Raw genomic sequence first — 12,856 nt, forward strand, 5'->3', positions numbered from 1 at the left:
ATTACCTTGAAACTAAATTTTCGAACCTTTTTGTTATGGTTCATCTTTTGGTTGAGTTGGCGCCAATGTAATTTTGGGCAAAGTGAGCAGAATCTTATTAAGCAATTTCATTCCCACATGCCTTGAGCCCTTGATTATAGTTGTAGACAAGTCTTCCTGCTTTGGATTTTTCTAAAGTAGTTCTCATATTGATAATAATGTTTAAGATGAACCACATACCCTGTAATGATTTATAATTGTAATATTTTAGATATCTAATAATTTCTTTGAGGTAGGTTGATGTCACTTTTACAACATTAAGCATGATGTATCCAATTCAAGATGAACCACCTACCCTGTAATGATTGTAAAATGAACTAGTTTGCTACTATACTTCTTTCACTTCTAAACTGGTGAGATAAATGGGATTGTTGCTTCCCATGATCTGCAAGGGTTTTAGTAAGTGAAATGTATAAGATACTAATGGCAAAATATTTTATACTTTTCGATCTATGTCTGGCCCGATAGTTAGTAGGTAAGGATGGGTTATATATCATTTTATTTTCTTTTCTTCATGTTCCTTAATTATGACTTGAAAGTCTTGTGTTTTATCTTTGGATCTCATTGTTTGTCTTTTGATTGTGATTTTCATAAGATTGTTTAGAGAGAATTATGATCAGCCCCATCTTCACATGGAATGGCATTTGATGCTGAGAGCACTTGCCAGTCCTATTGGTCCCACAGACTGGAATGAAGCTCTGGATATAATTGCTTATGGTTCTCATGAGCAGGTTTGCTTTTGTTTTCTTTGCTATCAGCGTGATTTGTTCTAACAGGCAACTAGGAAGTTTTGATTAATGAAGCATCTCATTTCTTTGGAGTCCTACTATTTTTCACCCTTTTAGTTTCCAATAAAAATGTTATATTGAGGAAAATTGACTATACTACAGGGAAGAGGAAAATTCACAAAATTATAGTCAGAGTCCTAATATTTTCTCTCTCCCTTTTAGTTTCCAATACAGGTTTAAACATGTCCGAGGAAAAGTAAAAAATAAAATTCACATGAATGAAATAATTTGTTGATCAGAGAGGACATTTGTTTGTAGGCTTGTAGCTGAATTAGTATTTTTGTGGGTACCAAAAGGAACCACCAGCCAGTTGTGTCTTTAAAAAGAATTAATTAATATACAGTTAGATAAACACTAGCTAGACGACCTTTTGTCAGCTAAAGAAAAGAAATTTGTTCAAGTATTGTATAAACTAAATAATATACTTTGTAAATGCATCATTTCCAAATTGCACAATATAAATCCTCTGCTGATATTAGTTCATTTTGCAGGATAATGCTCACTGGGAGGTTGTTGACGCCTTACCATCATATGGACGAGGTATTGAACTTCCTGGTGGTAGGTATCGAAGCCTGATTACAGGAAATAATCTAGTCGATGTTGTAATTACAGGTAGTGGAGCACCCTTTCATATTAGAAGATGCAGTTTTCTTTTGAGCACTTATTGTTTTCTGTATGTTATTCTTATGGATTATGGATGAATTAATTTACTGCACAGGTGACAATGGGACTATAGATAGCCAGGGTTCCGTTGGTGGGAGCACTTCAGTTCTCATTGTTTAAACTACAGCCGACCACACCTGGTTGATTACTCTTAAAATATTTACAGAGTATAGTTATGCTTATATTTGGTGGGCTACTAGTGTACTAGGAGTCCATGATTAAAAGATTACTGGATAGTCTATTAAGTAGAATTAAGTAGAAATTGATTAAAGATTACAGGGCAGTCTCCATGATTAAGAGTTTATAAGAATATATATATATATCAAGTCTAATGGGAAACATATATAAAAAAAGTGCAAGTCCCGATACAAGTGTTTTCCCTTCGATCATCATATTGTAGTGTATATATAGCCATGCAATACAACTCTATGTATTGTAATGTAAAATTAAAAATAGTTAAGTTGTACAAGTGTTTTAGATAGTTGACAGTTTATTTATTTATTTATTTATTTTTCTTACTTAGAAATGACATGATTATATACTTGTTGGTGTGCAGGGTATCAATGGACTTGAAGATCTTTAAGAAAGCTTCTGATATGGAGGACAAACTTAACAAAAACTGAAGACAATCCTTGAACATTTGGCTGAGAAGAATTATGTGCGGGTGGTCAGAATTAACATGAGTCGAATGCCAATAGCAATGCAGCTGCTTATTCATGATTAGTAGTACTATGTTCTAGATTTGGCCCATTTGTCAAAAGTTTGATGTACTTCATGTATTTTGGCCTATTTTCATTTCTAAACTCGAAATTGTTTTTTTTATTTAGTAACTATGGTACTGATCTTGGTTGTGGTTGTCTAGGAATGATCATAGCTGTGGTTGGTAATAGCATTAGTACTGTTTTTGGGATTTGTTGGTGTTGAACCTTTAATGGTGGATTGATATATATTTTAAATGGTCATGTCAATTTTTTTATTCATTCTGTTGCAATATATGATTATAATGTTTCCTTAAAGGTTGCTTTTGATATTGTGAATATTTAAATAACAATGCATTTGGACCAAAATTTGTTGCCACAGGTGCTATATGGCAATGTTAAACCATAAAGAAAGTGTTGCAAATTTTGTTGCAATAAAAGAACAAACTAAAGCAATGATTTAAATAGCATTGCTATAGAAGAAAAGTTGTTGCAATATGTGGATCTGGCAATGATTTGAACTTGTTGCATTATATATGTTAATTCATTGCAAAAAGGGCCCCATGGCAACGGGGCAAAGTTAACGGTCGATTTTTTGAAAATCATTGGAATAGCGTCTATCGCAATGATTTTTTATAATATAGCAACTATTTTCAGGGGTTGCTAAATGCAATCTATGGTATAGTGTTAATAACATAAAAATCTCATATATGAATATTATTCAACAATATGAATATAAATAAAATAATAATTACATGTTTTATTGTCTTAACCAAGAGTGTCAATTAGATAGCTACAAAATTCAATCTATACAAGTAAAAGAAAATATCTACTGTGATAAGTAAATTGTGTTTTCACACTTATATAATTAAAAAAACCACGCTATTTCATACACAAACATATAGTAATGAACTAACTTATTTTATATAATTTGGCTACAAACCATGCTAATAATATCCCCAGAATTAGCGTCCAGTATGCCACCCATGCCCGGGCTGTTGTAGATATGTTTGTAGTATTCGCTATGTTTGTAAAAACCATATTACCATCGGGAGCTGCTCCCCATATCCGTCCTCCTTCATTGTCTCTCCAAAGTCTGCGTCAAGATTAGGTCTTTGTTATCTTCCTCCTTTCACATTCAAATTCCAACTTTGAAACTGGCTGTGCATAAGGTTTTCTCTTTAACATTACAAGCTAAGTTATTGAAATAGCCTACAAAGATAAAAACACTAAATAATGCATCAACCTACAAAACACTACTGGTAAATAGACCGATTCCAAGAATAAGGTTTATTTTACCTCTTCAGTTGATGGTCTATCTTTTGGTTCAAATGCAAGCATTCTGTCTAACAACCCAGCGCTAGGGGTCTACACACAAATTTCTTTAAGTATAAATAGTGTGGTGACACACAAATTTCTCTCTAGTATTTTATATTGGAGGTGTTTTTTTAATATAGTTATAGGTGATAAAGGCGGTTTTTGTCATTAAACTACTATGTATTATAATGTTGTTCAATACTAGTTATTAGTTATGTACCTCCGTGAATGCCGTAATTTCTTCCATGTAATTTTATAAATGGCGGGAGTCGAAACTACTTTAATATCAATAATTAAGTAAACAAGAAGAAGAATGCAATGGAGAGTTTAGCTACTACTCGGACAAAACTCAATATTATAAGTGTGTGGTTTTTTGTTTTAAAAACAAAATACTCGATCCCATAGTTATATTGGGAGTGATAGCAATTAGGACACTACAAGGTCAAGAGTCCTTACATTAAAACAACTATTCAAAAGTCTCTATATTATCAGCTTAGTATTAACCACAGGAGCCCAAAAGCTTTAGTTTAATAATTAACTATAAATGTGAAAGCACAATTTATTTTTGTATAATATAATGTTTTTCTTTTATTATTGATCTAATTCTCAAGTGATCTAGTTGACACGGTTTGTCAACCCAATATAATATGTTATTATTAATTTATTTAAATTTCTTATGTTCATATATATTGATGAAAAATATTCGTATAGGAGTTTTTTTTTTAACCAAGAAACTATCATCATGCTTTCTGGATACAAGGGTGCTACACTCAAAAATTATATGAGATGATTATGTTGTGAAAACCTTTCTTGTACTTGAGCTATGGTCTTTATGGTATGAATGAGAGAAAAAGGAATGGTGGAAAGCTAAAAAGAAGAAAATGCTAAAATATGCATAAATATGAATATGTGCTTCTAACTTATAAATCCAGCTGGGCTTTTAAGCCGTAAACAAACACCACAAACACCACCTATATATGATGCAAAGATGTATATATGCCTAATTAAGTCTCATGAAGACTTTCATATGCATATGTAGGTCAGACATAAATTTATTTCTATAATCATATACAATCACTTTTGAGAAGTATGTACAACATGTGTAACTCATGGTATGATCACATTACAATTAGCATGACCATTGTTCACCTATACGTACACTGTGTCAGGATAATTTGGAAGGAAATGAGGATGTTTGGCTTATGTCCTAAAAAGCCAAATAATTATTTTAAGGTAAACTATCAATTTTCAATGTCAATAAAATAATATAGATGACCAAAGAAAATCCACCTTATGCAATAAACTATCAATTTTCAATGTCAATAAAATAATAGAGATGACCAAAGAAAATCCACCTTATGCAAAGATAAACACAACATATAACATAAAATAGAACTCTTTTAAATATAAGTTAATTATTTAATAAGAGGATACGTTGTATTATAATTAATTTTCCTATTTTAATATACCTTTGAAGGCACAGGTAGCTACAGCGCCCACTACAATCCGCCCACAACAACCTACACATTGTTAATTTCACTATATAGTGAAACATACTTCTAAAATATGATAGTCATTTCAAACTATATTGGTAAATGCACTCTCAATATAAAATCTTAATGACCTTGTAGGCATGTCTAAAAATTAAATTCAACATTTCTACTTTATTTAAAAGAAAATTCAAGGACATAAAAGAAATACCCAGGTATTGTCTAAAAGAGCTTCCCATAATTTATAGAGTCATTAAAAACTTAGCATCCATTATTATAAAGAATTTGGCCTCAATGGGAAAATGATTTTACAATGATAAATGGCATAATAAACGGACCGTTTTCTGACGTAAACGGCCGTTTTTTGCGGTCGGTTTTGTCATTTTTTTTGTAGTGACAAACTCAAAAAAGTTGAACAGGTTTTGAGGTAAATATGGAAAGAGGTGAAGTTAGAAGAGCTTTATAGGTTTAAGAGCATTCCATAGATATATGTCAAAATTTTCATCAAAACCAATGAGCCAAACATATATCTGACACAAGAAGGCTTGTGCTCTATGACCAAATTAGATATACATCTTAAAGGCGGTATTTCATCAATGAATAAATGAAAAAATAAAAATATAGACCGAAGTAGTCTATTAAAACTCGGACCCACCATTAGTAAAACAAAACTAAATTATTTTGAAGAAAAAGGGCTAGAGCTCGCTGGCAGGTAACATGAAGCTACTTTCCACATTAAATTTTGAACCGGACCCATCATGTAGTGTGTGCCCATGTGGTGGGTTTTAATTAGAGTTGTTGGTTTTGTACATAATTATGTGCACCAAACATTTTCCATAAGGAAAAGGCAACTAAAGCTCGAGCTTTAATCTATATTATTAATGCTAAAATGTAAAAGATTGTAAGAGTTCGGTCGTTAGTTTGTAGTTCGACACGCATTAGAACCTTTAATTAAAAAAACAAATTGATGAGAAACGTTACAATGAATTTTTTATATTTCACTGAAATGCTGATGTAACTCTAATGTTTTAATCTCGCCAACACCATATTAAAATAAATTATTAATTTAAACACATATAATGAATTATTAACTATTAAACTACCATAGAGCATAGCACGGGTTATAGGCTTGTAAGAAATATAAGCTATACAGGTTTTATCCTAATTAAGGTCAGGTACATCTGACACAACCCGAAACACGACGATGCCATTGCTGACATGATTAATTCAAGAACAACTCGGTTATCACCAAAGGACTTGTCTGCTAAGATTACAAACCTTTCCGTTTATACATTTTATTGATATCATAAATTAATAAATTTTGGAATGACATAGAATTGACATGTTAACTAGTGGTGTTGCCTGAAACCCAAATTGGCCAACATAGAATTGACATGTTAACCATCTACAAATATAATTAGCAACATTGGTGCCTCTCCGTCCAAAGTCTGCATCTAGATTAGGTCTTTGTTATCTTCCTCCTTTCAAATTCAAATTCCAACTTGGTTTTGGTTTTGCACTACCATCAAAACCAAAATCAAACATGTTGCTCGGTGCTATGTTGCTAGGAAAGCCATGAATCTCCGAATATTCAGAGGATCTAAGAATATTAAGTTTTGGACCGTTAGTTCATTTGAAGGCACGGGTAGCTACAACACCCACTACAATCCGCCCACAACAACCTACACATTGTTGATTTCACTATATACTGAAACATAATTCTAAAATATAATAGTTATTTATAACTATACTGGTAAATGCACTCTCAATATAAAATCTTAATGACCATGTAGGCATGTCTAAAAATTAAATTCAACTTTTCTACTTTATTTAAAAGAAAATTCAAGGACATAAAAGAAATACCAAACAAATGACTCTATCTTTATTTTAATGAAATAGAAAGATTTTTTTATTTATAAATCTTTATTCAGTGTATCAAAACCATTCATCAAGTGTTTTTGAGCTTGTTTTACATTCATGTATATGTAGTAAGATTATAATAAATTTAAGTTCATGAATCTTGTAATCTTAGCAATTAGAATTATCTAAAGGTTCGTTGAAATTTCTATCAAATAATTTCTAGAAAATTCTGTAAAGCTATATATAAAGCATTGTAATATGTCAAGATAATGTGTCAATTAAAAATACAAGATGAGAAGAGCTCTATATATAGTAGAAAATCAATTATTTTCGATCACTAAAAGGGAGAACTTATAATGCTTCTGGATCAAATCATCATTTGCTTTTATAACTTGGTGTAAATCAGACTCCATTAGTTCGAAAACTACATATATGTCTTTAAATTCTCTTCTAGAAGGGGGCAATAAGATGTGTTTGATTTCCACTATGTCTAGATGACGTAGGAGTCAACTTATTACTAGTATATATGTTTGATCCAACTTTTGCTAAATTGGATTTCCAATATGTTGGAACAAACATATATAGTAGTAATAAGTCGAATCCTACGTCATCCAGACATAGTGGAAATCAAACACATCTTATTGCCGCCTTCTAAAAGAGAATTTAAAGACATATATGTACTTTTCGAACTAATTGAGTCTGATTTACACCAAGTTATAAAAGCAATTGATAATTTGAGCGGGGAGCATTATAAGTTCTTTTTGTTGAAAAGGTGGTCGGCATTTAATCAAATATAGAAGTATAAAATCACTTGATTGTATAAAGATTTATAAATGAAAAAAACAAGCTTTCTATTCACTAGAATGAAGATACAATCATTTGTTTCGTACATGCAATAACAAGAACCTACAGCCTTTTTTTTCTTCTTTTTGTTTCACTCATATTAAGCAAAGTCATGGCATTTTAAATATTCTCATTGTAACAACCGGTAATTTTGAACTTCTTCATAAGCACGATACTTATATCCTATGTTAGTATGTCGATACGTGGAATCGTTATATGTGTATATATATAAATATTCTCTTGTTATGTGGTATTGCAAGTATCACTAATATAATTTCTACGCGATATAATTTGTACGCGAGTAAGATTTCTTGTTACGTGATTTAGTGATAATTGGGATTTATACATGACTTGATGGCATAATTAGATTATATTTCGTGTATAAATAGTCGTATGCAAGAAATTTAGCTACGCGATTAATTATCTTGCACGATTCGATGTTAATTTAATAGTTGCGGCTACGCGATTTAATAATAGTAGAGATTATCGTAAATAGTGGTAAATTGTAATGCGAGCGATTACGTGATATGATATACATATATAATTGTAGTGGAAAGTCGTTTTGTTGTGAATTATTATGTGTATTATTGTGTGTAAATTCTTTTTATACATAGATTATATATTAGAGTGTAATACTTGAAAATGCTTTTAAAAATATTTCTTTGTCCAAAATTTTTGATCATGATTTTGTTAAACTTGTAAAATCTCATAGTATTTATAGTATTAATTTGATGATTTATGGAATTGTAGTTTATTTATTAAAATCCATTCATTTTATTCATACTTTTAGTAATTATAAGATTACACTAGTACCCTTGCATGCATTTTGGTAGAGAATAGAGTCCAAGGGCATGACCGACTATTCACACCATTTGACTCTTGTAATTACCACTAAAACCTTGCATGCATTCTCACCTAAAGCCACTAGAAGGATAGAATTGTAACTACCCAAATCCACTCACTTCTAGTCTAGTCAAAAGCACAAGACTTCATCATTTCCTACACTACACTACACACAAAATCAAACCCACCAAACTCTCCTCCCTCTCTCTCATTTCAGCTGAGTAGAAACCCCCTCCCAAACCCTTAAAATTTTCTCTTCATAACCTCATATACACACATAATTTACCACTCATCCAAGAGAGAAAAATCATCTCCTAGTCACAAGCTTCCATTTAAGGTTAGTTTGAGTACTTGCATGTCATCAAGCCAAGAGTTTTCGACTTTGGTTCTCATGGACCTAGAGTTGAACTCATTGTGGCTTAAATACTTGGACAAGGAGTGGTCTTGAGGGAGTGTATCACCCCCATTTGTCAAGCCATAACCTTGGTTCAAGCCCTCGGCAATGACTCCCAAGGAGCCGAAGGGAATCCATTGATTTGGATGATTTTTGTGGATGGAATGAGATGTTTCTTGCTGGGATCTTTGAGTTTCAGTATTTACAAGATTGTTTTACAAAGTTTTAAACATTGCATGTCAAGATCTTGCCAAGAAAGTTAGAGTTTATAAGTGCATGTCATGATTTTCATAGTATAAAGTGTATGCTGATTTTGTCACTTTTTAAACTGGTTTTTGATCATTGCATGCCTCGGTTTTTGCCATAAAATGCTAGTATAATATGTGCCATGATTAGTCATGTTCAGTTTTGATGTATTATGTGATTTTATATGGAGTATTAGATCGAAATCATGCTTAGAAATGCTGAAAACCAATCTGCTCTGCTCTGCTGTGATTTTTGGCTTCGGTAATGTGATTTTTGAGGCTTGATTTGTGTTGTAATTTCTTGTATAAGGCTATACAATAGTGGTATATAGATTATAGACTAGAGTTGTTGGCTTGGTTGTTGTTGAATGGTGTTAAGATGGGTGATAAGGTGGAAGGAGGCACACACTAGCACTGGACAGATTTTTGCACATAGAAACTAGGAGTTTTGGTGTTGATTTGGTTGGGTTTTGCTGGTCCCAAGTGTCCAGGAGTTGGGAGTGAGTTTTGTTATGATTCCAGTAGTCTTAAATCACCAAAGCCCCTGCATTTAGGTAGGTATACACACTCAAAACAGTAGATACCCCAAAACAGGGCAGAATTGAACAATCTGTGTTCTTGTGAGGTTTTCACCTTGTCATGAGTGAGGCCTTCATGGGGCCTTGGCTTAACTGAGCTTAGTGAACCCTAAGAAATCCTAACAAACCATTAGAACCCAAATCCTAGTGAGAAAACAGAGTTTTAAATCAGTAAACACAAGGCAGTTGGGAAACAGGGTAGTTTTCAGCAGTGTCAACTTTGTGTAATAACCTGGGAAGTTTCATATGGGGCCTTGGAGTGAAACCAAGTCTGAGAGATAGCCTTAAGAGTTGGGAATCCATGGGAATTGATTTGGTAGGAATGCACTTAGTACACATTAAATTATCTCAGTTAGGATGCAGGTAGTGCAGAGAGGTTGCAACAGAGAACCTCACTGTGCCCTTTGAACATTTTAAACCAATTTGTGTGAGGCCTTTGTATTGTATCAATTGCACAAGTAAGTTTAGAGTCTTAGAAACCTATTAGAAGTAAATTAGAGTGAAGGCCCTAGTTAGAGCATCTTATTTTCACTAAGTAACCGAGAGCAACCTTAGAGAGCCATTGGAGAGTTGTAAGTGCAACTCTTGCATGATTGTCAAGGGTATAAGGGCTGAGTTTTGCAAGCACTTTTAGGATTAAGATAAGGTCAGTATGAGGAGTTTAGAAGTTTAGAAATTAGCCTTTATGTGCTACTTGCTTATGTGTTTAGGAGTTTAAGTATGTAGTATATATATATATAGTTAATAAATCATGCCATGCCATTATGTGACTATGTGAATTATGTGACTATGTGGAGTATGTGAATACATGATTATGTTAATTGTCTTTCATATGTATAAATGAGCATGTATACCTAAAATTAAGTACGTGTAATGACTCTTATAGCGATAGTTAGCTAATAATAGAGTATTAGGTTACGTAACTAGAGAATAGGCGCGTGTAATATAAATTAGACTTAAAATGCCGTTTAGTGACGAGGTTAATATAATGTGTAGGTTCCGAGGCGAAAGGAAAAGCTCGTACCATCAAGATTGAATAATCTCAGAATCTTGCAAAGGCAAGTTACTACATCCTTAACTTTACAATTGTTGCAAATATATGTGCACCCGTGAACTCATAAATCCTTATGAATATTTAGTTGCGATAATCACCATACCTATTATGTTCGCAAATACCTTGACATAAAAATTCCGATCATACTAGTACCTTCCTTTCAAATATATCCTTACACTTGTACCCAAAATGTTAGATTCCCTATTAAAAACTTCCAATAACACCATGACACGTATACTTTCATAAATACCGAATAACACTTGATAGAATTGACTTTCTTTTGACTTTGGAACTTATCCCCTTAAGTCCAATATGCGTTGACACATTATTAGTGAACTTGAACCCTTTTGCCATATTTCAATAAAAGATGATATAAACCTTTTTCCGGCATCCATGTTATAAATCAAAATGAATTATAAAATGTTTTCTTTAGTGATTTGGACTAGACGCAAGTCCTTTTCACATATTATTAGGCTCACATATAGCCTAGGGATCCCATTATATTTGAGAACCCAGCGCGGTTCGGGATTACTTCGCGGCTGATCACCGGCTGTAATCCGTAGCGTCCTAAAATGAATTTTGATGATGATATGATTATAACATGTTGCCATATTGCCACGATGCCATGATTTCTATACCATGATTATCCATGTGTTTTGCCATGTCCATTCATCATATTATCATGAACCTTAATGAATGCTTTATCATTTATTCTTAAATTTGTTTCGGACACCTTTGATATTATTATGATGCCATGTGTTCAGGACTGTTAGTACTTGCTGAGCGTCTTTGCTCATGTTCTCGTATTTAACCCCTTTTACAGCTAGCAAATATGGTACGCACAAAGCAAACAGCACGTAAATCGACCACTGGCTACGCAGAGAATTGTTTAAGGGCGAAGGTAGCATATATGATATAAGCGGCTTTCGCTATTATGTTTTGTACTAGTTAGATGGGCTGATCCACACTCTGAACTTATAAGATCTTTTGGGACTTTATTTCACCTTTTTGGACTTGTAATTAACTAAAGGTTACCCTTTTGGGATTTAAATTATGTAATCCTAATTTCCGGATTTATTATTTATCTGTCTCTTGTTCATATTATATCAATTCGTGTGTGTGTGTTGGTTTGGGGCGTGACATTTTTGGTATCAGAGCGAGGTTTAGAGTCCCTGGACAGCCCAATTAGGATCAGAGGGTGTATAAGTATATTATATATCTATATATATCGGGAGTATTATTATGCGTCGTTCGATTTAATCGTATCTAACCCCTTTTATATATATATATATATTATTGACAGCAACGTGCGCACTCATCTTCGGTCCCGCCGCCTGAACCTATTCCCTTTTCTGTCTATGCTGACTTGAGGCTGGAGCTCGACACTATCCAAGGGAAGTATGACAGGCTCATGGAGCGCATTGAGGAGGTTTATTCGAGTGATCATATCATGGGTGACGGACCTAAGGAGAAGACCATCTCTAGGCTTGAGTCATTGATCCAGGTGGCCACATCCAGGTTGGAGAAGATGCCAGTACACCGTGACCGGTCCAGCCAGCTCACTGTGCAGATGATAGCGGATGAACTTAGGAGCATGGTCAAGATGCTGCGTGAGGACACGACCCCTAACATCCCTAGGACCCGTGAGGAGGAGACCGAGGAGGAGGACGAGGACTAGAGGACGTGACCTTTAGTTGCTTAGGCTGTTTCTTTTATCACTATGATGTTTATTTCTGTTTCTAGACTTTCGTACTATTTTCAGATCTGTACTCGTATTTCGTACTTTGACATTCGTACCTTTCGTTTCGAACCATGTTTTAATTCAGCAATGCACTTTCCTTGATTCCTATATTGCTCTTTAAATTTGCTTATAACCATGCATCATTTCTATTGTTTATATCGAACTGCATACCATGATAATTGTGAATAATCCCGTAACCTTGTATCATTTAAAATTGTATAACTTTTATTTCAGAATATGGCACCTAAAAGAGCTCGAGGAAGACCCACTAATAACCGAGAAAATACGGAAGAAGGAAACCGA

At 33.4% G+C, this 12,856-nt stretch overlaps 2 protein-coding genes across 3 annotated transcripts; both read left to right on the plus strand.

Moving 5' to 3' along the window:
* Positions 1-420: 420 nt before the first annotated feature.
* LOC108192644 (probable polygalacturonase) lies at positions 421-2,422 on the plus strand. 2 transcript variants are annotated; one of them, XM_017372887.2, is made up of 3 exons: positions 421-770; positions 1,319-1,439; positions 2,047-2,422. In XM_017372887.2, the coding sequence occupies exons 1-3, from the start codon at positions 672-674 to the stop codon at positions 2,061-2,063; spliced, it is 237 nt and encodes a 78-aa protein (XP_017228376.1). In that variant the 5' UTR covers positions 421-671; the 3' UTR covers positions 2,064-2,422. The 2 variants fall into 2 exon arrangements, with proteins under 2 accessions (XP_017228376.1, XP_063942340.1); XM_064086270.1 differs by lacking the exon at positions 2,047-2,422 and adding an exon at positions 1,546-1,630 and having other exon boundaries at positions 610-770.
* A 9,216-nt stretch (positions 2,423-11,638) lies between these two features.
* LOC135150240 (uncharacterized) lies at positions 11,639-12,512 on the plus strand. The gene is made up of 2 exons (XM_064086382.1): positions 11,639-11,713; positions 12,116-12,512. Exons 1-2 carry the CDS (start codon positions 11,645-11,647, stop codon positions 12,488-12,490), a joined length of 444 nt encoding a protein of 147 aa, XP_063942452.1. The 5' UTR covers positions 11,639-11,644; the 3' UTR covers positions 12,491-12,512.
* The last annotated feature ends 344 nt before the right edge of the window (positions 12,513-12,856 follow it).

Source organism: Daucus carota, chromosome 2 (assembly GCF_001625215.2).
Source record: "Daucus carota subsp. sativus chromosome 2, DH1 v3.0, whole genome shotgun sequence".
NCBI classification, from domain to species: Eukaryota; Viridiplantae; Streptophyta; class Magnoliopsida; order Apiales; family Apiaceae; genus Daucus; species Daucus carota.

What these genes read in the sequence shown, in the direction of transcription:
- LOC135150240 (XM_064086382.1), top strand. Translation starts at nt 11,645, where the DNA reads ATGGTACGCACAAAGCAAACAGCACGTAAATCGACCACTGGCTACGCA. An exon ending in AGAATTGTTTAAGGGCGAAG is followed by an intron (nt 11,714 to 12,115) that starts GTAGCATATATG and finishes TATTATTGACAG; the next exon opens with CAACGTGCGCACTCATCTTC.
- LOC108192644 (XM_064086270.1), top strand. Translation starts at nt 672, where the DNA reads ATGGAATGGCATTTGATGCTGAGAGCACTTGCCAGTCCTATTGGTCCC. An exon ending in CTTATGGTTCTCATGAGCAG is followed by an intron (nt 771 to 1,318) that starts GTTTGCTTTTGT and finishes TTCATTTTGCAG; the next exon opens with GATAATGCTCACTGGGAGGT. An exon ending in AGTCGATGTTGTAATTACAG is followed by an intron (nt 1,440 to 1,545) that starts GTAGTGGAGCAC and finishes TTTACTGCACAG; the next exon opens with GTGACAATGGGACTATAGAT.